Here is a 27950-nt window from a genome sequence, read left to right as displayed (position 1 = left end):
ATAGGGGAGGGGAGTAGGGAAAAAGTGGGAGGGAGCAAGGAATGGGAGGATGCAAGGGATGGGCTAACAATTGAGATGTAATATGAATAAATTAATAAAATATTTTTTAAAAAGAAAATTCTCCATAGGATGTGTCTGTTGGCCTAATCCTCCTTGAACATGGGTGTTCACTGCCACTCACCCACAATCTTACAAAGTTCAAAGACACTAAAAGAAAAGCTTGTAGGACCCAGAGGAATTGAAGACACCACAAGAGCAAGACCTAAGGAATCAAGTAAGCAGAGTTTATAGTGGCTTACAGAGAATGAAGAAACAAAGACCCTATATGGGACTGAGCTGGGTCTTTGCATATGTGTTATGGCTGTGTGGCTTGGTGTTCTTAAGGGATTTTCAACAGTGGAATGATAGGAGTGTCTCTGACCCTTTTGTTTATTTTTGGGAACCTTTTACTGCATTGTGTTGTCCAACCTTGATATAAGAGTTTGGGCCTAGTCTTATTTTAAGTTGTTAAGCAATGTTTGGTTGATATCCCTGGGAGGTCTGCCCTATTTTTATTTTTATTTTTATTTTTGAAGGGAAAAGGAGGAGCAATGGATCTCCAGGAGAGGGGAGGTAGAGTGGGAAGAGAGAAGGGAGGAAAAACTGTAGTTGGGATGTAACGTATAAGAGATGAATATTTTTTAAAAGTATGAGCCAAAGAAAAATGGGAAAGATGAGGAGAAAAGAAAGGAAGAAAACAGGAGAGAGAGAGAGAGAGAGAGAGAGAGAGAGAGAGAGAGAGAGAGAGAGAGAGAGAGAAGCTTTGTCAACCTCTTCTAGTGCATGACCTAACAGAAAAGACTCATCTTTGGAAATCTGTATTGGTAACAAGAGAGTCAGGTGCTTTGGGTGCAGCCTGTTGCCACTGAACTGAACAGCAGGTCTCCTGCTCACTGCAGATTACCAGCTTTGTATTTATGGAGGAGCAAACGTCTTGTGTGCACATTAAATTGCTATGTGCTCTTTGAGCTCATGCAGTATCTGGCTCTGGAAGTGGAAGTTGGCCCTCACACTTCAGAGCCAAGCATATTTTGTCTCAATATGTCCTCCAGTGTTCCCTTTCCTGAGTTTTACTGTCCCCTCATTCTGTGAGAGGCAGAAAGAAAGACAGAGCAGACAAGAGTAAAGTCACTGTGGTTACCATTTATCTCATGATAGATATAAAAATCTATATCTGCCACTCATACTCCAAAGCAAAAGCATGGTTCTGGTAGATCACTCTGTGCACTTATGTTTTCTATGGGGTCATCCTGGGCACTTCTCAAACCCCACTGTGTTAATGGTATATACACAGGCAATATTAATTTATGTGTGCAGTTTTGGTTCAACTATCTTTTATTAAGGTGGCGTTGCATTGTACTATGTTCCAAATCAGACAACTGCCATCTCATCAGTATTATTGACTTGCAGAAGATCATCACAGATAGATTTGGTGACTGTTCACTTGTCAATGTTATTGTTTTTTAAGGTGGCTAGGTGTTTTTCCAGAGCAGAGGAAAGTTCTGGAAAACTTAAGGAAAAAAAGGAAAAGAAAATTTCCCATGGGATCCAGTGTTTGAACACTGTTTCCACACTCTGGGGCCCTGTTTATGGAGCTTTAAGAGTATGTCCATATTACGAGAAGTAAGTCACTGGTGTAGGCATTGGGATTAGCAGCCTCACCTCACATCATTTCTAGTTCAATCTCTCTACTTTCTGCTTGTTGGTGGTGTTTTGAGCTCTCTATTCCATTCCTATTTTCATGCCTCACGTTGCTGCAGTGCCTTCTGCAGTGGTCGAATCTTATCCTTCAGATGTTTAAGCCAAACAAACTCGTTCACTAATTGCCTAGGTCATGTGTCTTATCACAGCACTAAAAAAAGTAGCAAGCACACGTGTGATGTGTTTGATAATGCCTCTATCCCTCCTGCCCCAGTTTCTAGTCCGTCCTGACTGTTACTTCCTTCCGACGTTATGTGCTCTGTTTTTCTCTTTCCTCCACCAAGTCTGCCAGTAGACATGTGCACATATCTAACAACAGATACTCAACTGCCTGCATCCTCTTCCTCTGAGGCCTGGCAAGGCTGTCCCACCAGGAGGAAGTGATCAAGGAGCTGGCCACAGAGTCCATGTCAGAGATGGCCCTAGCTCCACATATAAGGGGACCCACATGGATACTGAGCTGCTCCTCCACTACATCTGAGCAGGGGGTCTAGGTCTTCTTCATGCAATGTCCTTGGTTGGTGCATCAGCCTCTGCAGGCCACCCTGGGCCCAGGTTTATGAGCTCTGTTGGTCTTCTTGTGGTGCTCCTGTATCCTATGGGTCCTTCTATTACCCAACACTACCTGTGCTCTTCCCAAAGTTTGGCTGTGAGTTTCAGCATCTGCATGAATCCCCTGCTGGGTAGAGTCTTTCAGAGGACATCTGTGCTAGATTCCAGTGCTGTTCTCTTGCTTCAGCCACTTCTCATGGGTACTATATTTTCCCTTCTGAATAAGAATAGGCTGTGGTCAGATGGTAGGGTTACCTCCTTCTGAGGACTTGGTTAAAGGAGTTGGGGGAGAGAGGGAGGAAGGGTGAGATCAGGAAGAGATGAGGGATGGGTCTACAATTGGTATGCAAAATGAACAAATTAAAACACACACACACACACACACACACACACACACACATATATATATATAGAACATCTACTTGAACAGGAGTATTACTCCTAAGGAATGAATTCTTAAAGAAAAATAGGCTTTCTTTCTCCCAGCAGGCTTTACTCCCAAAGGATCCCTACCTAGGAGTAGGGCATCATTCCACCTTCTTAAGACATTATAGGAAAGGTACACATTTCTTTCCTGAAACCTGTCTCTTGAGATATCAGCTCATTGGAACAATCTTCATGTTTGCTAATAAAGGGAAAAATTAATGACATTGTAAAATATCGTAAGAAAACCTACTACCATAAAAACTCCCTAAAATATTTACACACCTACATATAGAACTTAAATTGAGTTATCTTATAATTTGGTGACAATCTATTACTAGATAGAACAGGCTAACAAATAAACAGTCTAGTTTCAGAAATGGGTTATTATTTTTTGAAGCAATTGTCCAGTGAAGTCCTATTTCCCCTTATAGATTAGTTTGATTTCCCTTTATAACTTTCTGGTTAGACCCTATTACTGCAGATACTATATACTTGAATCAGAGCACATAGAAAAATAAAACTGTAACTCACATGGAAGATTCAGACCTACTGGCTAGCTTTCACAGTTCTAGAAGGAGCAATGCATAGTGCCAGAGTACAGAGTACAAAAATAATAATCAATATTACAAAGTTCCAAATGACTGGCATTGTGAAATATGTTTATTGGTATAATAGCGGCACAACTGTAATGGGCTAGGCACCCATCACTTTGTGATTAGACTTAAGACCCACTCAAGCAGGTGAAAAGCATACCAAGTGCTGTTGTTGGGTAGATGAACATATGGCTTCCCAGGACAATCTGTTATGATTCTGCTATATGGACATGTTTTTAAAAGAAATCCTCATGAGCTATTATACCCACGGAGTAGTGCAACTATGCATTAGATGATGATTAATACAGAGACTCTCAACTAGGCAAAATGCAGAGGATAAATGAGTGCTGAGTGTTTAGTCATAAGTGGAACATCTGTATCACGTCTGTATCACACTCTCCCCTAAGCGCTCAATGGACAGTATGGAAGAGGGGCAAAACGTTTGAAAATATTTGAGTGGGTGGATGATAGAGATACAATGGGGATTTTATTCATAAGAGCTCAAATTTTTGTGACATTATTCACAAGATGAATCCAGACAAAACCCACCATGAATGTGGAGCTTCTGGATGAGGGCAAGACAATTTTCTTGCAGGGTGTGGCCCCTGGTATGTGGACCATACTCCAGTGGATGGTCATACATCCAAAAGAATAATTTTGGCCTGATTGGGGGGAAAAGGAAAGATATGTAGGTAGGGAAGGCGAGTCTCTGAAATAGGGCTAGGATTTTGAATATGATCAAAATGAAGTGGGAGGAGGGAAGAATGGGAGGAAACAGGGGAAGGGCTAACGATCGAGATGTAATATGAATAAATTAATAAAATGAAAAAAAAAGAATTGTTAAAATTCTCAAAGATCTCTGAATTTCTCTGCTTGGAACTCCATGAACTTAACTTCCCAAACTCAACTGTACTTCCAACCTCTACTGGCCTGTCTCCATGAACTCTACAGTATCCCTGTATTGCACTTTCCTTCTCCTGTCTATCCATCTTCTATCTGATCTCTTCACAGTACCCTACCCTACTGGATAGTCTTCTCTACGCTTTGTCTCTACTCTATCTCACTCTACTCTCCCAAATCTACTGTGCTGCTCTTCAGTCAGCTCTCCTTCCTGTCTGTTCTCATGAGAGTGCATGTATCCTATCTCTGACTCATTCCATCAAATACTTCTCTGATTCCTCACTTTGTTGACCCTAAATCAGATGTCGTTTACAAATATGGATGCTTCCTTCTTCAAATTAATTTTACCATCACTATTTTGGATTAAAGGTACATACTAAGGCTGTATTCGTATCCCAGCCAGAGAGATTAAAGGTGTGCCATTTCAGAAAAATGACACAGATCTAGAAGGTCTCTGGATGTGATCCGAGAGCAGCTGTTTTGTTTGATTAACATTCTACTATAAAGGAGGTATGGAATTTATGTGTGGCCTGGCAAGGCTGTCCTACCAGGAGGAAGTCCACAGAGTCCATGTCAGAGATGGCCCTATCTCCATGTGTAAGTGGATCCACATGGAGACTGACATGTTTGTTGCACATACAACATAAGTAGCTTAAGAAATATCCATGATAAATGTTTGAAGAGAAAAATTTGAGAAGGGAGACCAGAGTGAGGGATCTGGTTACATAGAAAACCATCACACTAAGATCCAAGAATCTTAAAATGAAAAATAAATATGTATACAAGTATGCATGTCATACCATGCCATGCATTTTTATAGTATTCAGTGGGTGTTGTATTGATAATTTAGTACAGGAATACAATGATTGAAATCGCAAGATCTAAGAAAGTGTCTCCAAAAATTGGAACTTCCTTGTTAATTCTGTCTTTATTTTATTTTGTTTTTTGAAAGCAGTTTAATTATACATCCATTTAATAAAAACATCAGCAATCAATTTTCAGAGCTATGTTAAAAGTAAATCCATCACAGTTCATCTTTTGGCATATACATTTATATTATTACACATAAATAAAATAAACTACATACAGCAAGAAGAACCATGAAACAATCAGGAATTGTATAAATGTTACATCCATATTGTTTTGGCAAATTGTATATGACAACCTTCAAGAAAATAGCTTTCATATCTTGGTGAGTCTAAAATTCACAATGTAAATCAATATCTATCATATCTCATTTCTATCAACTAAAAATATCTATCAAGACCTAAAAACATCTTATCCTCTAAACAACTAAGCTTAGTTAAAAAGACCAAACTACTGGTCTTCTACCACTTAAGAGACTTGAAAAGAAATAAAATGTGATTACCCAAATAAACCAGAAATGCAGGTTAGCTAGAATCTTTCAGAAACTTCCTTGTATTTATTTATCAAAATAGGACATAATGCATAAATTATGTTGGGCACATGTATATGTGTTCAGTCATGAGCAAATAATAATTGATATCCTATTTTATGCAAAGCACTATTGTAGGCAATAAGGCTACATGAGAAAACAAAAGAGGAATATCTCAACAGAGTTACCTTTGCAAATGCATGTTCAGAAACCATCTGAGAGCTTTTTTAAAAAAAAAAAAAGATTGTTGAAGAAATGAATTTCTTTCACTTTAAAGAACTTTTAAGATCCTCAGGGGAAGGATTGTCCAACTTTTGCTACTACTTGAGGAATGCACACCCACACAACACAAAGGTTGGTCGATGAGGGATGTACACCCACACAACACCCAAGGTTGGCCGATGAGGGATGTACACCCACACAGCACAAAGGTTGGCCGATGAGGGATGTACACCCACACAGCACAAAGGTTGGCCAATGAGGAGTGTACACCCGCACAGCACAAAGGTTGGCCAATGAGGAGTGCACACCCACACAGCACCCAAGGTTGACCGATGAGGGATGCACACCCACACAGCACCCAAGGTTGGCCGATGAGGAGTGTACACCCCACACAGCACAAAGGTTGGCCGATGAGGGATGTACACCCACACAGCACCCAATGTTGGCCGATGAGGAGTGTACACCCACACAGCACAAAGATTGGCCTACAGTTACAAGGCCTAATCTAAAACTATTCCTCAGGAATTTACTGACATAATCAAGATTACCATGACAAAATCATGGCACATTGTAAGAGTAGGACATTAAGAAGATTGGATTTACTCTAACAACATAATTTGAATTATATAATTTGAATAAAGAACATCAACTAGAAAAAAATTGGACACCTAATTCTTATTGAGCATAAAACATGGAGTATCCCAAGATTAGTTCAGTTGAGCAAAGCAGAACCAAAGGTGGTAAAATCAGACTAAAAATGTATATACAAATATGAATTCCTTTCCTTTTTATCGGAAAGCTTCCTGGATAATAGAAGAAGCCATGTAATTTTTTTTTATTCCATGCTTATTATTGTTTTTCACAGAAAATCAGATTTAAATATTTTCAGTTGATGGTGGAATAATGAGCATTTCTAAGAGTGCTTTGCTAAATATATATTTTCAATGAATGCTCAGCATGTGCTGGGAAATCCATCATCATTTGTCTCCCTATGTCTTTAGAATCATATCTTCTTTTTTACCAATAAAAATAAAAAGGACCAACTATCTTTTCTTCCCCTAAAGATGTGTTTTAAACTATATGATAATTCTCATACTAACCCAAACCTGCATTCAGGCATACTAAACAAGCTAAGGATATGTACATGATCGATGTGGAAGAGGAGACGGGACAATTTTAAGAGCCACAGCCAGTGACCCCTTGGAAACAGCGTCTTCCAGACACAAGGCTGATGTATGTACGAATTTATGGAGACTGTGCACATGAATTCACAGGACTTTCACAAATTCAAACTAGACAACATGGCGACCTAGAGAAGAGGAAGCCCGTACAAAGTCACACACCAGCAAGAAGCTATTACAGGTTACTCCAATACATTATACTGCATATAGAAACACAATACAGAACAGGCATCATGCTTAGGACTAACTGACCAACACAAAATGGACTTCATCGTGTGTGTGTGTGTGTGTGTGCACTTTTTTTTGGTCCTTTTTTGTATTTGTTTTTGTTGTGTTTATGGGGAAAGAGTGATAAAGAACGAAGTTTGGTAGGCTTTGGAAAGAGGAAGGTTTGGAGGACTTGAGGTAGGGACAAAAGTATGATCCAAATACTTCGTATGTAATAAAGGAAAAAAGTACTATCCATTCGGTTAGTGAAAACAAAATGATATAGAACCTCAAGAAAAAAATAATAATTCTGATCAATTCCTTGTATAATTTGATCTTTTGCAGGATCTATTTAATTTTAACTATTATTTATTTATTTATATAATTTTTGTTTTTTCTAGACATGGTTTCTCTGTCTTGGCTGTCTTGGGCTTGCTTTGCAGACAAGGCTGGCCTCAAACTCACAGAGATCCTCCTGCCTCTGCCTTCCCTAGTGCTGGGATTACTGGACTGTGCCACCACACATGGCTAATTTTATACAATTTTTTGTAAATGAACTTTCCTAAGACTAAAAGTTTATGTGTCTTGTAGGATGGTTATGGTAATGATCAAATCCATAATACTACTTACATGAGTTGTGGTGACACTAATGCATTTGGAGCTGTTTGGGTAACCAAGAACCAAAATCAAAGACGAGCTAGCCAGCAGACATCATAAAACCAGATATTATTTTTCTAAAATGAAAAAAAAGTAGTAATTAAATGATTCCTAATGAGTTTCTACTATACTTTCTTGATGGCTTTGCTCAGCCACCATTAGAAAAGCCTCCTTTTGCAGAAGATGGGAATAAATACAGAGATGTCCAGGCAGACATGACTCACAGAGTGAGAGACCTTGGAACACTCAGACTCCATCAGATCCTTCCCCCAGAACTCAGAGAAACCTGCAGAAGAGGAAGCAGTGAGAGTTTAAGAGACAAGGGAATGGAGAACACCAAGTAAACTAAAGCCTATGAATCAACATGATCAAAACACATGTGAACTCCTAAGACTGAGTCAACATGCACAGGGCCTTCAAGGGACTGCCCAAGTCCTCTTTGTATATGTTATGGCTTCCAATTTAGTGTTTTTATAGGTTTTCTGAGTGTAATGTGGGGGACTCTGACTCTTTTTTGTTTTTTGAGACTTTCTAAGAAAATTCAGACTAGGGCTACCTCAAGACCCAGCTATTCCACTCCTTGGAATATACCTAAAAGATGTTCCACCACACAACAAGGACATTTGCTCAACTATGTTCATAGCAGCCTTATCCATAATAGCCAGAATCTGGAAACAACCTAAGATGTCCCTCAGTTGAAGAATGGATGAAGAAATTGTGGTACATTCATACTATGGAATACTACTCAGCTATTAAAAACAAGGACATCTTTAAATTTGCACGCAAATGGATGTAAGTAGAAATGATCATCATGAGTGAGAGAACACAGACCCAGAAAGATACATATGGTATACACTCACTTATAACTGGATACTAGCACAACATGGATGTCCTCTGAGAGTCTTCACTCAGCAGGGGATCGGGAAAGATCCTGGGACTTGCTATTGGGACTCCAGGTGAGAGTGGTATGGGAGAATGAGGAGATAGAAGGACCCAGAGGATCCAGGAAACCTACAAGAAGACCATCAAGGCTGGTGGATCTAGACCAAAGAAACCTGCACAAACTGCTTTACCAACCACGGACAATGCGTGCATTAAAAATAGGTGCTTTATAGTCGGCATTATTCTATTTTACTCGTGTATTATTATCAGCAACCTATTTTCCTAGCATGCATGGAAATTACATAGTGTTTGGTATTCATTATACTTACAAAATGAATTATGTGATTATATCTATTCATCTATGCTATCCATGTATTTATCATTTTGTGATAAGTACATATATGGTCATATACAATAGCTATAATATTGCCATTTGATATGACCTTCTGGCATTAACAAGAGAGAAAGTAGATTGTTTTTACCTATCCCTTAAATGCACGGTGAGTTCATACATAGTTGACATGGGTACTATCATCTATGGTTTTATACTTCTTAAGAGATTTCTTTCTACCACGATGTCATCTTCTTATCTCATAATTGTTTACTAGGTTTATAGACTGAGACACTCTGCCTGTCTGTCTTCATTTGAATTCAGCCCATCACAACTACACGACAAGCTTTTTACCCACTGAATCCTTCCCAACTCTGTGAATTGACAGTTTAATGTCAATTCAATCTTTAGATTGTCAATGCAAAATCTTTAGAAAAATCTCTGTATTTTATATTTAGTTATCTTTAAATGAAATTTAAAATTCTCAACTTGAATTTATTTACTGAACTTTTTATAAAAATATTAAGACATGTAAGACATATTTTGATACTCATTTTTCCTTGCAAGGGTACTTAATCACCATGTCTTTTTCAGCTCAGTCAACCAACATTAACAACTATTCTAAACAATATAGCTAACTTTATTAATATTAACATTACAAGATTAAGAGGTTCATCTAGTTAAATGTACAGAGTGTTGTGAAAATAAGATCAAAACTTCTAGTCATAATATCTGAGTATATTATTATCTTTTTGAAAATGTCAAATAATGCCAACTCACGTTCTCTGTCCAAGTACACTCCTCATGTATCATTAAGTGTCTGTTATACATTCTTATTTCTGGAAAGTAAAGTTAATATAATCTCAAAAATAGTAGTAAGGATAATGTAAATTACCAAATTTGATAATTTTCATAAATGTAGTAGTAGTAGGAATTTTGCTTGTGATGATGCAGCAATTAATTAACTGATCCCAGATCTGGAAGCATGAGTAACAGCAGCAAACTCTGTATTTGTTACCTAGGGGTTTCCTCTCATATAGTCTCAGAGCAATAAGCAGTCGTCATCCTGTCCCTTAACAGAAAAGGGAATACAGACTTGAAATTTATGGCCTTGTCATTGGACGTTACTTGAAATTATAATCTTTGTTTTTCAAACTATATAAAAAAACGGACAGATGATACTCCTTTAGAGTTTAGGAATTCATTAAGCTGATCTGGATTACACTCTGGCTTTTTTTCTTTTTATAAGATTAATGAGAGAGGCTCCTCATGTGTCAGAAAGAGAACACACTGCCGCTTTTATGTGAACTATCTATAAAGTTACTCTATAATTCATCATCCTAACTAGGTCACTTTTTAACAGAGAAAGAGGTGTTTAAAATTATTCCAGGGCAACAGATCTAAAATAGCCTTATCCCAAGAATACCAAAGGAATATTTATTTTATGCATGAAAATTGATCAATAGTATTAGATTGATTTGCTTTAGGCACATGCATGTTACCGTAGTGATAAACGTGACTCCTCTCTTGATTATATGATAAAGTCTAGCTCCTCTTTACTTCTTAAATTATCTCTTAAACAACAGGTGAAAATACTTGCTACATGAAAAATGTGTAATATAGCCAGCAGAGTAATTTTCATATGTGATAATGTGTCATAAGAGAGCTCTGTGTAGTGCATTACAGGGAACGTTTAGAAAGACATGGTACATATGACTGAAAAACTTTCCTCAGTAACTAGTTGCAGAGAACTGTAGAACCAGAAGGTTCAGGGTGTAGTACAGATGCCAAAAATGAGGTAGAACATGTTTTAGATACTCTAGAGGAAGGGGCGGGAGAAGGTAATGGAGCTGGGGCAAAGAGAAGAGAGGATCTTTGTGCAAAAACACGTACTTCATACCTGTGAGGCTAGGGAGGAAAGAGGAAATTTAGATCGGATGTCTCAAAAATACACTGTTCTTCTCAAGAAAGGCCTGGTTTCCAGGAAGCCTTAGAAGAGGCAAGCATCTGGCAGGAACAGGTTTAGTACTGCCTCTGTTGTTCTGCACGGTCTAGCTGCTGGTAGCCAGGGTCTGTCTAGCCCCAGGGCTGCTCCCCGGTGGTGCCTGCGGTTGTAGAGGTTGGAGAGAACTGTCCCAGGCCAAGGAATCTAGCAGCACGCAGGGCTGCCATGACAATTAGTTTGGCAGAAAAAAATGTTCTACTTCACCCCATAAAAGGCTCCATTTAATTATTGAATTTTTATGATTAGAAATTCAATTCAGAAAACTTTTGGTATAGATGAAGCAGCAGTTCATTCTTAGGCTGTGATGTTTACTATATTAGCTTTTCTCTGTGCATTAATATTGCAAATGATGTACTGGAAATTTGTATAATGCCATTTAAAAAAGGAAAAACTTCTATGATTTATCTTGTTTAAAATGTTAGGTATGTACGTTACATGTTTTCTCACCAAATATTTAGAATTACATAGGTGAGAAATCGCTTACTGTTGTTTTCATATGCTGTTGTGATCATAATATCATATTTTTATAGCCTTGGTTAAGTAATCCTGGAGATTAAATTCAAGACTTCTTGCATGCTAAGAAAGTGCTTGACTCCTCAACTGCTTGGCCTAGTTTCTAGCTCCTTTTACAGATTCTTTATGAGCAGTAATTGATTAGATACAGGCAATCTATTACGTACATATTTATTTATTTACTAAAACATACTCATATTATCTAAAATGTCTGCTGTTTTTAATTCAAGAAGCATTGTTATGCTCGATGTTTCTCAAATCCTTTGTTAACTCCATCGGCCCCATATTGGGACACTCACTGGGTCAGGGAGGCCTTCATTTTTCATTTCCAGAATGCCACACATTTTAAATACACGGCAATTTCTTAATGAATGAATGTAAGCTGTGTCTTAGAGATCAAGCTCCTTAGAAAGGCTTTTTCCCCATAGAGAAAGTGTTATCCCTCAGTATTCACACTCTCGGAATTGTGATCCCTGGAGGTTATTATTTACCATCACTGAACAAAAGAATGAGTGAGGAACCCTCCTAGGTTTACCTAATCCCACCAGCGTTTTAATTACATGCCCTATATACTGTGCTCATTCAAAGTAGCAAATCCACATCTCATCATCTGGATTACTTAGTAAAGATAAATCAGGTGACTCAGGAAAACTTCAAAAGAAACATTTTTTTTTGATTATCTAAATTTTAGAAAAGAAGAAAAGGAAACTCTTTTTGTATTTAACCAGTGACATGGCCTGTAAAACAAGCCCTATCTTGTCTGTAAAATGTGATGTATATTATTTTCCCTAGAATTAATGCATATTAGAAAGTATAAACTGTGAAAGTAACCACCACAATATACTTTTTTAGGCAAAGTTCCATAAGACTATAAATATTTGGTAGGCATAATTGCTGATAACAGAAATAAGACAATCAGTCACTATAATAGACTATTAGGAAAATTATATATTCAAGAATGAAAGACTCATTGAGCTTACAATTACATAAATTTAAATTGCTTGTAAACTTTTTTGAGAATTATTTCAGAAACATTATAGTGCTAGTAAGGAAATTTAGTATTGAATATTAAGTTTCCATAAATGAATAGGTGCCCATAATATGTCAATCTGCCATATGTTTACAAGAATGACATAACAAGTAGGTGTAACCACTATATTTCAATAAATGGTATTTTTAATTATCCAAGTAAGATTGAAATTATATTAAAATGCTTAAAAGGTATTCAGAAACTGATTTGGATACTTTGAAGAAGGGTTAGAAAAATTAGCATTAGTTAATTTTATTTTATGAGATTAAGTAAGGAAAGATAGATCTGTAATATTGCCACGGTCAGTTTTCTGTGCTGCCTGGTGAAGGGGGATTACAATTCACTGTGAATGTGTGTTTTTGTTTATCAAGATGTTGTGACCATACAAAGTAGGGTGAAAAGCTTTTAATTTATTGAGCCACTTATATATTCAGTGGCTTTTCCATATCCACCAAACCGTTCCTTCTGTGCAACAGTGATTGAGAGGTGAGAGGAAGTGTAAAATAGTTCTTTTTTGCTCACTCACTAGAAGTTTACCCACTTGTTATAATAATATTCCAAGATGTCTCACCTAAAATTTCAGTGTTTTTGGTGTCTTAGTGTACTAATAATGTACTTATGTATTTTATAGAAAGCAGTTGGATATACTAAGGGAAAATACTATAAGGCGATATGAGAAGAATACACTAAATACACCCAAAACAATTAAAGCAATAAAAACTTGTGTAAAAACCTAATAACTAAATAGACGTGGAAGTTTATCTTTTCATCCTTTGTAATAGCTCCCACATCGTTTGATGTGTAAGAGAAAGCCTTCATCTTCATTTATAAAAATAATTTCCACAATGAAAGGTGTATTTCATTTTCTGAGCAGTGCACTCGTTAGAATCGTAGATCCACCATTGGATCAGAGTCAAATCAACTCACTTATCCCTCAGGGACTCTTCCTCAATCTATAAAGTACAAGAATACAGGTAATATGGCAGAAGCGTGCAGCTGTGTTTTGGCAATTTTCTTGTGACTGTACAAAAGATATTCCTTGAGGCTGTGCAAAAACTACATTTTGATTATTTTTACTTCATCACCTTTTAAAAGGGATAAATTTCAAGGGCAAAGACCAGACTAAATCTGATGCTTAAGATGAATCACTGGTGAGCGGAACTGACGAAGGTTTGAAGAAGTCAGCGGGAGGAAAGATGTCACAGGACATGTCCACCTGTTTCCTAAGGTAGAAAAGGAAAATCAAGCCGACTGCGGTGGGTTTACACATAGGAAGCTACCAGGTTAAAGTGTGTCGGTAACTACTCTGAAACGTTTGTGGCTTACAAACCTAGGCTGTTTGAACACTTTAGCTACGCCATTGCTTATCCAAGCCACCTTTGTTCTTGGCCTGAACAGATGGCCTTTAATACAACTAGTCATCTGGCATGGTAAATTTGTACGGCATTAGGATTTCTGCTTGCCTATGGTAAATAATTTCATTTTCAAAACCATTTAAAGAGTCAAATCTGAGTCCAGGAGGCCAAGGTTTGCATAACCCTCTTGCAGAAAAAGATAGCCAACTCAAAAGCTAGTGGGCTGATAGGTATGCCTGGAAAGAAAAGAACAAACAGACATGGAAAAAAGTAAACACAACTTACTGTAAGCTCAAAACATCAGAAAGACTGCAGAGGTGAGCTATGAACCAAATACTTTAAAACTCAGTGTTTCTTTAGTGTTTTATTTAGTACTTCATTATTTGCCTTTATGGACTATAAAACAGAACTGATACAATATCCATGTGTGTAGAAAATTCTCATTTTGGCCCATGATTTTGGAGGGTTTACCCCATCGTTGTGGGTCAGTAAAGTCACATGTCAGGAAGGTGAAAGCAGTATTGGCCAACGTGCTTGCCTCCTGGAAGTCTGGAAGCAAGGAGGGAGGGAGACAAAGGGCACAGGGGCACGCCAGGCCTTTCAAAGGCACATCCTAATTATCTAACTTTGTACTATTAGTCTCCACTTCTAAAGATTGTGTTGCCTCTCAGTGTTTCTACAGGCTGGAGATCAAAATTTTACTCCTGGGTCATCAAAGGAACTTTAACATAACAACACACACACACACACACACACACACACACACACACACAAACACACACATACACACAGAATAACTAAAGACAATAAAACAGAAACTGGAGCCAAGTCTGGAATGATCAAATCAGAATGAGATGGTTAAGTTTTGTCTGATTAAAACAAACAACAAGCAAAAAAAAACCCAAAAAAACAAAAAACAAAACAACAACAACAACAAAAAAAAAACTTCACTACTTTCTATTTTTGCCTGCATTTAAATATCTTTAAATGCATCTTTTTCTGTGTTACTAGCCCGTCTCTAACTTTATTTGATAATAAATTTAATCCTTATACTTGTTATAAAGGCATCTTGTTTCTTTGTGTAGACGTAAGCAAATGTACATTGGGGCACAGTATAACATGAAAGGAAGGGAAGGAGAAAAGTTAAGTGTAAGGAGGTAAGGACTGAAGAATGTATACTACGGGCCTGAGCCAGGAGAATGTATAACGCTGCTTGTGCTCTAGCTCTAATTCTTTCTTGGGTTTTGTTGTTGTTGTTGTTGTTTTGATGGTGAATAAATGCATAGACTGTTTGTTACTGAAAGTATAAAATGCAATATGGTTTTCTATAGCCTAATTTTACAAATTGTATGTAAGTTCAATGACTTGTATAGACTTTGAGTCTTTCATTTTTAGTGTGTGATTTTTTTTATTGATTTACAAAATTTTAATAATACATTTAATAATAGACAATACAATCAATAAATATTTTCAAAAGAGTACAGGTGGGTTAGGAAATATTAAAGTGTTACCTAGACTGTCACTGCTTTGTTCCCAGTTTTGTGGCTAAGGAGATTATACTTTAGCTGGTTTCCCATGGTGGTATTCGTTTCTCATTTAGAAGCTAAACTCTTAATATTTAGTACTCAGGTTCTTCATGTTCCTTAAAATATATTAAGAAGGCAAGTGGCCCTGTCTTGATATGATAATTAGGAAATCATTAATGAAATCCTTGAAATAGTAAATCTGATTCTTCGGTCTTGGATGAAAGGATTATAAATACAAAGTGTTATTCTTTGTTTAGTAAAGTATTTTTTCATACGCTTTTCTTGATTATTTTAATATATTGTGTTTTATATATTTTACTGGATTATTGTAACTTCCCTCATGGTTGTTCACTTTTCCTTTCTATCATTTCTTGTGGTCGTTATTAGGTCACCATATTCAGCTCTGGATATTATATCCTGAACAAGAAGTCCAGGGAGCAGCATTCATATTTTTATTGAATGATCTGTTTAAGTTATGGGCAGTTTAAAACAGATTAAGTATTTACTTTAGCATGTTTATTGTGCTTTAATTTTAATTTTTCTTACTTTAGCACTATCTTGTAAGTAAATACAATTCTAGAGTAATATATATGTTTGTCCTGTTTCCATACTACCATAAAAGTTACAATAATTTTTAAGTAACCTATGTATTTATAAATACACAGGTTTTGATAAAATTTTTACTGTGCAAATTCTTTTCTGAAACACATAGCGTTGATAAAGCAGATGATGAAGATGATGAAGATTTAACTATGAACAAAACATGGGTCTTGGCACCAAAAATTCATGAAGGAGATATCACACAAATTCTTAATTCATTACTTCAAGGCTATGACAACAAACTTCGTCCAGATATAGGAGGTAAGTCTGAGTTATCAATCTTGAACTTTGCTGACTTCAAGGGATCTATTTTAGTCATTAACTCATATTTAATGGATGTTTTAGACTGTTGTGGTTGAGGATTGTTGGCTCCTGTGGTAAGTAAGTGTCTTTGAGGAGATTGAGAGGAGAAAAAAATCAAACACTTTTACAGTTGTTTGTCAACTGTAGTACACAAAGTATTATCAGGGAATTTTGATGAATCAGAGTAGTGATAGAATTGGGACATAATTGAGGGTTCTGATTTTATGGCAATGGAGCACATTTTATTAGCATATAACTACAAGTAACGATGATAAAGCTGGTGAAGACCATAAACTTTGTTCAAGATAGTATCTCTAACTCCCTTTACAGCATGTATGCACTTAAGAGTACAATTAACTGGAAGTTTCTCATGGTAACTTTAAAGCAAAACCAAATAAACAAAGACAAATCTTCAAAATTTTAAATTGTAAAGTTACAATTGTGTTAAAATTACAGTTAACAAACTAATCTTTTCTAATTGAAAAGTTCATGAGGATAATATATTTAATGGTGTAAATAGTTTTTTGCTTGAAACTGTTATAAGAAATGTTACTAAATATACTTGGATATGTTTGAAGTTTCATGAACAGTAATTATATCTTCTTAAAATGTACATTCAGTTTATATGAATAAAATCACTTTTGTGTATTTACTCAAAATTTGGTTAACCTTCATTTTTACTGTTAAATAACTCTGCATTTACTTTATTAACACAAAGATGTGATTATCTTTGCATTAGTGAATACTGCACTTCTTTAACTTCATTTGGAATAAAGATGTTTTCTTCAAGGTTGCCAAATATAAATAATCAAAACACTATGAATATAACATTCATATAATTCCTGTTGCTTCGTGGTTCTTCTCTTTGTATGTAGTGTATTGCATTTATATGTAAAAATTTTTAAACCTACAAAAATAAATAAATCATAAAAAAATAAAATTTCTCTGAGGGACTTGAGTAGAGTACAATAATTTTAAGAACTATTTCGAATTATCAAAGGCCTAATTCAACTTTGGTTAATATACAGGAATGATGGTGGCTATGAGAAAATTTTAAGACACTCTGCCTGCTACTTTTTCTTCTTATAATGCAAAGGTTCTTTTTTTTTTTTATGTGCACTTACATTAAAATTTCAAAAATTAAAAATGAATACAATATAGAAAAGAAGTATATATATCAATATATCTCTGGGATGATAAATTATTATCAAGTGTCATCTTTTTTCACATACATTTAATTTATTACACATGCAAAAACAAACTACATGCAGCAGAGAGAACCATGTAACAATCATGAGTTCTATAAATCTTACATTCATAGTGATTTGGCTATTTGTATTTGTCAAACTTGAAGTAAACTTCTTTCCTGTCTTGTTGGGTCTAAATTTCTGAATGAAATTCAGTATCTATACTATCTCATCTCTATTATCTTACCTCCTTTATCTTGATCTAAAAAGATCTTATCTGCTAATCAACTAGATGGTAGAACTAAACTATTTGTTCTTCAAGACCCCTCAGAAACTTGAGAAGGAATATGACTTAAATTCCTGAGTGAACCAGCACTGTGGGTTAGCAGCTTCCAAAGTGAGCAAAATGCCTGAGACAGTTCACTGCCTGAGCAGTCACCCAACACTCTCTATCATCTGTGTCCTTCTGGCCCAATGTCTCTGCCAGATTTATTTGCAAGGCAGGAAATGTTGAGGACTTGCTTACTCTATCTTGGCAGAGTTTGGCCGTTGACTATGCCTAATGCAAAGGTTCTTATTCCCCCAAAACTTTAAATACTTTTTGATGTAGACCATATTTTGTCAGTATTTTACATGTTCTCTTTTCTGCAATTAAGTTTTAATAATTTAAAAGCTTCAGTCAAAATTTAAGTGTGTCTTGAATGTGGGTTTCTATGCTTAAGTGCAGTGCTCCTGGCAGTCAGTAAAGTATTCAGATCTCCTGGAGTTAGTTGGAAGTACAGACAGTTTTGAGCTGCCTAATATAGGTACACAGGACCACACTCTAGTTTCTGCAAAATCAACGTGATTTCTTAATCATCTCTTTAGCTGCAAGTCAATTTTTCCTTCTCTTCAAAATTAGTCAAGGTATTGTTAGACTTGTTTTTTAAAACTGCCATTACATTATATTTTAATTTTTTCTAGAATATCATTAGTATGCAGTTTCTGTATCTTTATGCCACTGTGAGGCTCACATGTTAATTTATAACTCGTAACTCATTTTATAAAAGCATATCTGTTTATATGTGATAGTAACTTGTCATAGTACTGTTTGTGTTATACAAATGTTTTGGAAAATAATTTTAGTGACATATACATAAGAGCTACACTTGACCTCTCTTTTATTTGCTATCTACCTGAGAATTGATGTCAATACGTCCTTAAATATTAAAAAAAAAAAAAAAAAAAAACCAGAAAACAAAATTTAGGCTGGGTTAGAGTGTGATTTATGGGAAACATCTACAGTATATAAATGTTTTTAGTAGGTATAATTACACATAATCTTAAATTTGTTTCCAGTTTTGATGATAATGTTACAATTAGTTTTATGTATTGTAAAATTACCCATCTTAAATAATTTTATATTATTTTTGTGTTTTTAGTGCTCCAACGGTCAGCAAATTTCCATTTATTAATCATTTTATTGACAATTGACTTCTTTATTTAATGAAACCATCTTGAATAATGTTTCAATTTTAATTTTGTATCAGAATTAAAGTTTTTCTTTTTCCAGTTTTCTGTGGTGAACAATTGCATGACCACTTCATTGCTCTAAAATATTTCATTTATTAAATTAGTCTATTTTAGCACTATTTCATTATCAGTTTTTCTAGGTTTTTTAAAATAATTTCAAATTAAAATTGAAATAATCAGAACTATCTGCATGTCTACTTCAGTAATGTTGACATTACAAACCCAATTTAAGAGTAAATAAGAGAAGACATTGTCACAAAGCTATCATTTATTCATCAGATCTATCCTATGGCTCTCCAGCACACTGCAATGTTTGTGTTTATGTGAGCATAATAAATTGATAGAGAATATTCCCTGATAATTCAGGATCAATGACATTCTACACAGAGTGTTTTATATATACACAGATTTGTGTGGGCCTACAACAAAAGGGTGATTAATAATTTCTTTTGTCTCATATTGAAAATATTTTTATACAATATATTCTGCATTTTTCTCTCTCCTCTCCCTTTCCATGCAAATTCAGACTCTATCTCTTATTAGAAAACATAAAACTGAGGAATAGTACTAAAATAAAATACAATAAGGTAAATTAAAATGAACAAATTAGATATGACAAAACAAGCCAACAAGAAAAAAACCCAAAGAATACACCCAATAAATGCATATGGACGCAGAGACAAACATGTTTGCATACAGGAATTCCTCAAATGCCTAAACTAGAAGCCATAATGTATACAAAATACTTATAAAAAAAAAAAAAAAAGGCCCAACAACATTTTGAGACATCCAAAGGTGTTGAGTTTGTTTTGTGTTGGCCATCTCGTCATGGCCCTTTCCCTTCAAATGGGTTTGTTTCCCTAGTGAGACTTGTTTGGAGAAAATTAATTTTATATTTGCAAGTGGCTGTCAGTCAAAGATAGCATCTGGGCTCTGGGAGGCGCACGGTGGGTGTCCTTTCTTAGGTCAGCTCCTAGACACACCATGTGCTGCAGACACATCCTGTCCCTGTGAGTGCTCCACCCACTGTGACCTCACTGCCTCTTCTGAAGAGGCCCTGAGGGGAGGGATTTGTTGAGTTAATTATTTCAATTGGGAGTACACAGGAAGGATTGGAGGGAGGAAAGAAGAAGTGGAAAATTATGTAATTGCATTTTAATTTAAATGAAAAGATAACACTGGAGTGCCTTGAGTTAAAATTGGCCTAAAAGTTTTGCCACTTTTTTAAAATATCCTTTTGTCTAGAATACTACAGCAGTGATGCAGTCTCTTTCAGCACTCTGCTTCAGGGAGGCACTGCTCCGTCACAGTTCAACTTACTGCTTGTGATATTAACGTTGTTAATATGCTTAAGTCTTCCAACTTTCTCCGCTCAAGAATTTGTTTCCCCTTTTTCTGATATTTTAATGTGATACTGTGAAAGTATGCAAAACTTTTTCAACACACTCTTTCCTGTCCATTATTCCAGAATCATTAGTAAGTCAATCCTCTGACATTAGTTCCTGCTGTATTTTCCAAACAGACTGAATATTTTCATTATTCATTCTATGCATATTAACTATGACTCTGTCGTAAAGTACAGTGGCTCTTTGCCTCGCAATTGCTTACCTATTATTACTAGCGTCAACAAAGACCATGAGTAATTATTTTGTTTCACATTTCATAATCTATTATTGTCATTATTCACTGTATTGTACAAGGTGAAACATTCAGCCACAGGAGCCTCTCAAAAACTGTTTTCTTTGTTTGTGTGTGTGTCCCTATTGTTTTGTTAGCTCAGGGTTTGTTTAAATCCAACCAGACATTGTAGCCCATCTTGACACAGAACCAGAATGTGCTCATCACCCAAGGACACTGAGCTTTGTTTTGTTTTTTGCAACGACATTTGTAATTCAAGATCTAAGCCCCAAGTATATTCATTACTACCCAGTTTCACTCATTTCTTATCCTTTCAGTGGGTGACAATAGAAAACTACGTGTTTTCTACACATATTATAGGCATCAAGGCTCTTATATATTTCTTTTTACACGTGCATTATGAGGCATGATTTTGAACTGTACTTTTGACTTAAATACAAATATCACAGCATTTATTCTAGTCTGGAATTCTTCCTTTCTAACAGCTCCCCTTTCTAACACATATAATTTGGTTCTCATGTCTCCACAATATATACTCATATATGATTAACCCTTATAAACACTTATAATATTAGAAATTGAAGTATTTCTATGAACAATTTAAGTCTTCAAAATAAAATTTCCTGCTGACTGAACAAACCATACTTAATTTTATGCTTTATATTTATTTTTCTCTTGTATTTAGAATTAATCCCTGAATTTAGGTTAAATTCTTATAATAACAAATTGGAATTCTGTTGATTAAGTATAATGTATTATTTTACTTATTACTTAAGATATTTTCTTATATGTTTACTTTAAGTCTTTAATTTTGTATTTTCTAGTATATTGTTTGAATATATCAACACTGCCTTTTGCCAATGACATTAAATATAATATGGAGGCTGAAATATTTGCATTAATATATTTTAAAGACAGTGACATCTGATAATTCTACATGCTCTCCTTACATGTTTTTGAATAGATCATCTTTATTTCTAATATAGTTGTCTTAAAAATTTTGCTGCTTTTTATAGAAACAGTACTAAATTTGTAGATTTACTTTGAGAAAACTGACAGCTTCATAAGATGAAATAGTCTAAAGAAGGATGTGGGCTAACTTTCTATTTGTTCATATTTACTTTGTGATCTCCAAAGGTAATTAAAGTTCCCTATGTCGTTTCTTCATATCTACTCCACTTAATCTTAGGGCTTTATAATGTTATAAGGAAGAGTTTCTCATCCATCATATCAGAGATTGGTAATTTATAAATCCTCATTGCACGTTGTGCTCTTTTATGATCTTTATTCTGAACATTATTTTTTATAAATTTTTAAAATATGCCATAAGAGCATATTAGATAATTATCTCCTGCTTGTCAGTTAATATGCATTCTCACTTTATAATGTTTCCTAGTAGTCTAGCTATCTTGAAATATTCTGCTTCCTCACAGAAAATATTTTCTAACTAGGTTTCACTTTGTTCTAACATCTTATTCTATTTCTGCATTGTTAAATATAATAATTATCTTTTTTTCTGTCTCATTTGTGGTTAGAACATCCTCACATTATTTATAAGTGGGAAGCCTTGTTGTTTGTTGACTTGGTCTTCAGTTGTAGAATATGCAGATGTGAAAGCGTGGGTTCCCTCTTTCTTTTGAATTGAGTTTGTTCTTGATATGATATTTCGCCTCTCACATGATAGGCTTGTTTCCCTGCGCTTATTTGATTTTGAGCTTTTCTTTCTGAGAAGGGTCCTTAAAATATTTTAATAGTTCAGAAGAATAGCTTCCCTAACATATACCCAAGAGGCATTCAGTTTAGTTAACTTTTCCCCAAACTCTTGATCTTTTTAAAGGTAACTGGGATTTTTGTTGTTGTTAAGTTTTGTTCTTGTTTTTTAATTCCGGAAAGATTTATTTACTTATCTATTTATTTTATATGACTCCATTGTCAGTCCTATTCTAATGTATTGCATTCCTTGTGGCTTTAGTTATCAATAAGTTCATCCCACTTGCCTGCCTTGTGTTTGTCATGTATTCTCCTGTCTTTATATTGATCACAGTCCATTAGTAAATCGCCACTGTATTCTCATCGGTCATCTTATGACTCCATGTTTGTGCCCCTTTTCACATCATGTGGCAACTGGCTTCTTGTTTTAAAGGACAGGGATTGCGCCCAGGCTCATTATCTGGATTTCTTTCTTTTTTTCTTTTCTTCTCTTTCATTTTTTTTTTTTTTTTTTTTTTTTTTTTTTTTACTTTTAAGATAGTTTAATGGTTTTTTTTCTCTTTATAACATGTTCAGTCAAAGATTCCTTTCTTTTTACTGTTTGTTCTAGTCTCAAAACACGTTTTTAAGCACCTTCAGATTGATGACACACAGGTTCTCTTTAATGGGATTTTCACATCAGTCTGGGGCTTGTTAATGACTCCCTTCTCTCACAGACGTTATTTCATTCTGTTAACAGAAGAAAAAGTTGTACATGGAGTGAGACAGTGCTTAAGGTGTTTCTAACACCAGTTCTTCTCTCTTCTTTCTCTGCCTCACTTCTTTCTCCTTTCTCTGTTGTTTTCTGATTCTGTCTTTCCCCCCAGAAAGTCATTTGGGAACTTGAACATAGATGTTTTCTGTCTTCTTTGTATCACTATTTCCCAACTTTTTGGTTAATCTATTGTCTTGTTGGAAATATTGAGGGCATTAATATACGTATTTCTTGAAGTGCCACTTTGGCTACAGGGAATTTATTCCTTTTTATTTTCTTCCTGGACTTATGGGAAATTAAGTGAATATTGCCTAATCTTAATATTTAAGCAGTATTTTAGAAATGTTTTATCACTGTATATCTCTTCCTACCGCGCAATGGTGATTTAGTTGTTTGAGCTGAAGGGTCGTACTCAGAACCTGTTTCTTTGGTTGCACAGATACCCTGGAGTAGCTTATTTTCTCACATCGTCATAAATATTTAGAAGCATTTTATATTTGCTTTGTCAGTATCACCAGTACAAATTAGAGATAGAAGATATCTGTACAAGTTTCATGCAGAATGCCCAGCCCCATTCCAAGTCCTTTCCCTTCTTTTTTAAAAAAAATTCTTTTACTTGCCTAATTTATTCAGATTAGAACTCAATTTTTATCCCATCACCTGTATCCTCCCGTTCCTCCCTCCCTCCTGCTTTCACCCTATTCCCCTCCCCTAGGTCTATGACTGAGGGGGATCTCCTCCCCCACTATATGGTCATAGGCTATCAAGTCTCATCTTGGCAGTCTGCTTATTCTTTCTTTGAGTGCCACCAGGTCTCCCCACCAAGGGGAGGTCATCAAATATGGGACACCAGAGTTCATGTCAGAATCAGCCCCCGCTCTCCACATAACTGTGGAGAATGTCCTGTTCATTGGGTAGATCAGAGTAGGGGTTCGATGTTTACTATTGTATTGTACTTGGTTAGTGCAGTAGTTTGAGCAGACCCCCTGGGTCCTGATCCACCGGTCATGATGTTCTTCTTGTAGGTTTCTAGAACCATCTGGATCCTTCTATTTCCCCATCTCCTATATTTCTCTTACCTAGATTCCCAGTAGGATATCCTAATATCTATCCCAATCTCTTGATAAGTGAAGATTTTCTTGTGGTGTGCCTTTTGGGCTAGTGCCCAATTATAAGTGAGTATATACCTAAGAAATTAAACATCTCCAAACCAAATAACCCAACTGAGAAATGGGGCTCAGAACTAAACAGAATTCCTAACAAAGGAAAATCAAATGGCTGAGAAACAAAGAAATGTTCAATGTCTTTAGTCATCAGAGAAATGCAAATCAAAATGGCTCTGAGATTCCATCTTCTACCTATCAGAATGGCTAAGATCAAAAACTCGAGTGACACCACATGCTGGTGAGGATGTGGAGAAAGAGGAACACTTCTTCATTGCTGGTGGGAATACAAACTTATACAACCACTTTGGAAATCTATCTGGCACTATCTCAGAAAACTGGGAATAGAGCTTCCTCACACCCAGCTATTCTATTCCTTGGAATATACCCAGAAGATGCTTTACCACACAACAAGGACATATGCTCAACCATGTTCATAGCAGCCTTATTCATAATAGCCAGAACCTGGAAACAGCCTAAACATCCCTCAGTTGAAGAATAGATATAGAAACTGTGGTACATCTACACTATGGAATACTACTCAGCTATAAAAAATAAAAAAAATAAAAAATAAAAGGAATCCCGAAATTTGTCCTTTCCATTCTTGGAGAGAAGTTACAGCTATTTCAGTAGGATTTGGTAACATTTTCCCCCCAACTTAGTGAGATAGTACAAGCTGTGTTATGGATCTGAGGTTTTCTTTATTGAAAGATATGCAATCACAAACTCAATGTCTTTAATAATTCAGGAATTCTTCAATAATATCTATGAGATCTTTTAATGCTATCACTCTCTTAACTTTGCTTTCATTTTTTAACATTTGTTCCCCCAGATTTTTTCTCATCTCTGCATTATTTAGTGTGCTTACATCCAAAGTATGTCAGGATTTTCAAATACACGTATATGATGTTGTCACTATATATTTGTATTTACTTTTATTTCATGTGCACACTTTACAACCACAAGAACTATAATGCTAGTACTAATATATTGATACTGATTATTCAGATCTCATTTTGAGTAATTTCAGTAATATATTTATAGGCTAAGGATTCAGCAAAATAGTAATTATCTTTTTGTTTCTATCTGCCTTTTTCATATTTGTAATAAATGAATAAAGTTAAAGTCTCTCTATTCCCCTCCCTCCCTCTCTCTCTTAATATGTATAATCTTTGAGGAAATTTTCATAAATCTTTGAGCATAGTTTGGTAACTAAACTTTGTATTTGAAAAGAGCTATGAAATGTGAAAGCAGCCATTGTAAAAGAATGATTAAACAAGGTGGCTCTTTTTATGCATGGGATTGGGTTTGTGCCACTTGTAAACGATAATATTATTGGTTTCAAGAAGTTATTTTTTTCTTTTTATTTATTTTTTTAAATTTTTTTATTAATTTATTCTTGTTACATCTCAATGTTTATCCCATCCCTTGTATCCTCCCACTCTTCCCTCCCTCCCATTTTCCCATTACTCCCCTCCCCTATGACTGTTCCTGAGGGGGATTACCTCCCCCTGTATATGCTCATAGGGTATCAAGTCTCTTCTTGGTAACCTGCTGTCCTTCTTCTGAGTGCCACCAGGTCTCCCCCTCCAGGGGACATGGTCAAATGTGAGACACCAGAGTATGTGAGAAAGTCATATCCCACTCTCCACTCAACTGTGGAGAATGTTCTGACCATTGGCTAGATCTGGATAGGGGTTTAAAGTTTACCACCTGTATTGTCCTTGGCTGGTGCCTTAGTTTGAGTGGGACCCCTGGGCCCAAATCTGCATATCATAATGCTACAGAGGGTAGAACATTAAAAAGTTATTTTTAAAAGCAATATAATTCATAAACATTAACATATGGCATTTTGTACCTAAAATTTCTCAATTCTATGGTTTAATTGTTTTAAAGACTATTTGTTTTTGACTGCATGTCCATCTATGTGAGGGTGTCGGATTCCCTATAACAGGAGTTACAGACATTTGTAGCTGCCATGTGGATGCTGGGAATTGACCTGGGTTCTCTGTAAGAGAAGCAAGTGCTCTTAACCACTGCACCACGGCTCCATGCCCCCTAAGTCATATATATATATATATATATATATATATATATATATATATATATATATATATATATATATATATATATATATATATATATATTCTTTCTCTTTTGTGGATGCCCACGTTGTCCTGAATCTCTGCTCTTTCTATATATTCATTCTTTCTGGAACGACTGACTCTTAGAGTCTTGGTGTATGTTTGTAGAAATGCATTTAATCCAAATGTGAGCCCTACATGGGCATGCAAGAGTGGATAGAGAAAGAAAGGGCCGTGAGGCCTCAATCCTGAACAAAGAACTATAGGCAACTGAGGAAATCTTGGAGCAGGAAAAGTGGTCACCAGGAAGGGAACACCAATTGGTGATGCAATGCCAAGGGTCATACTTTAAAGCAAGCAATATTATACTGACAGGTAAGACTGTATAGAGGAATATATATGTTTATATGTGCACACGTGTATACACATATATATGCATGTGATAATAATTAGTGAAAAATAAGGCATGAATTTTAAGAAGAGTGCTGGGTATACGAGAGAGTTTTGGAAAGAAAAAAGAAAGGGAGAAGTGATGTAATTATGTTGTAATTCTCAAAATAAAATTTAAAAATAAATAAAATGTATAACGACTCAGAAGAGAATATTTAAAACCTCAGCTCAGAAAGGACTCTTACAAAACTAACTAAGTGTCTGTATATAAGAAACATAATTTTTCTTGTCAGTGCATGGGTTCTTATTTATATTTAAACTGTGACAGAGTCAATCTTTGATATCTGTGTGTATTGATGAATTAAACATAATCTGTGCTGAGTGTTAAGAAATCATTTAAAGAGGGCAAATAGTATTTCTCCCTAAATTGCATTTCTCTCATGTTGAGCTAGAATATGTTTTCCTCTTTTTTTCTTTTTTTCTTTTTTAGGAATATACAGTTCTCAAAAATATATTGGATATTTCTTACCCAAATTTAATTTTCTTATACAATAAGTCAGTCATTTATATAAATGAAATATTAAAATAAGAAACAGAATATCTATATCAAACGCACATATTTACTGTAAGCTGATGATGAGCCTTTCCTTTTAGAAGCCTCAGTGGCCCTGTTTTATTGTGCTGGGTAGCAATTCTTCCAATAGCAGACCATCATGTCACCTGTGCCCTAACAACAGAGATAACGTTTGCCTAACATACATTATACTTGGTCCAGAAAAATTGATATTATTGAGTCAGAGTAACTCATTAATATGTAGAAGTTCCCTCATTTTATATGACAAAATGTCTTGCAAAACAAATATGCTGAAGAAACATTTGTTTTTACCATAGGCATATCCAATAGTAAGTCTTGTGCATTAAATGCAGAAACAAAATATTTGTTGAATTATGAGTATAAATGAAAAATCTGATTATTAAAGAGTTATGTGTTTATATTTGTTGTAATTGCTTAGAAATGGCAATAAATATACTTATAATTCAACTAAGGAACCTGGTATATTGCTAATTGGCTTCATAAAAATTATGTTTTAAA

General features: G+C 35.4%; 1 protein-coding gene across 1 annotated transcript in view; it reads left to right on the top strand.

The window, feature by feature from the left end:
- Positions 1 to 27950, top strand: part of Gabrg1 (gamma-aminobutyric acid type A receptor subunit gamma1) — a 76436-nt gene that overhangs the window by 11764 nt on the left and 36722 nt on the right. The window contains exon 2 of the mRNA XM_051165035.1: positions 16229 to 16377. Coding sequence (XP_051020992.1) covers positions 16229 to 16377 — 149 coding nt within the window. The remainder of the gene's footprint in view (positions 1 to 16228; positions 16378 to 27950) is intronic.

This window comes from Acomys russatus, chromosome 22 (assembly GCF_903995435.1).
Source record: "Acomys russatus chromosome 22, mAcoRus1.1, whole genome shotgun sequence".
Classification (NCBI taxonomy): Eukaryota; Metazoa; Chordata; class Mammalia; order Rodentia; family Muridae; genus Acomys; species Acomys russatus.
Note: the sequence above shows the minus strand (reverse complement) of the source record. Positions and strands in the feature narration are given on the sequence as shown.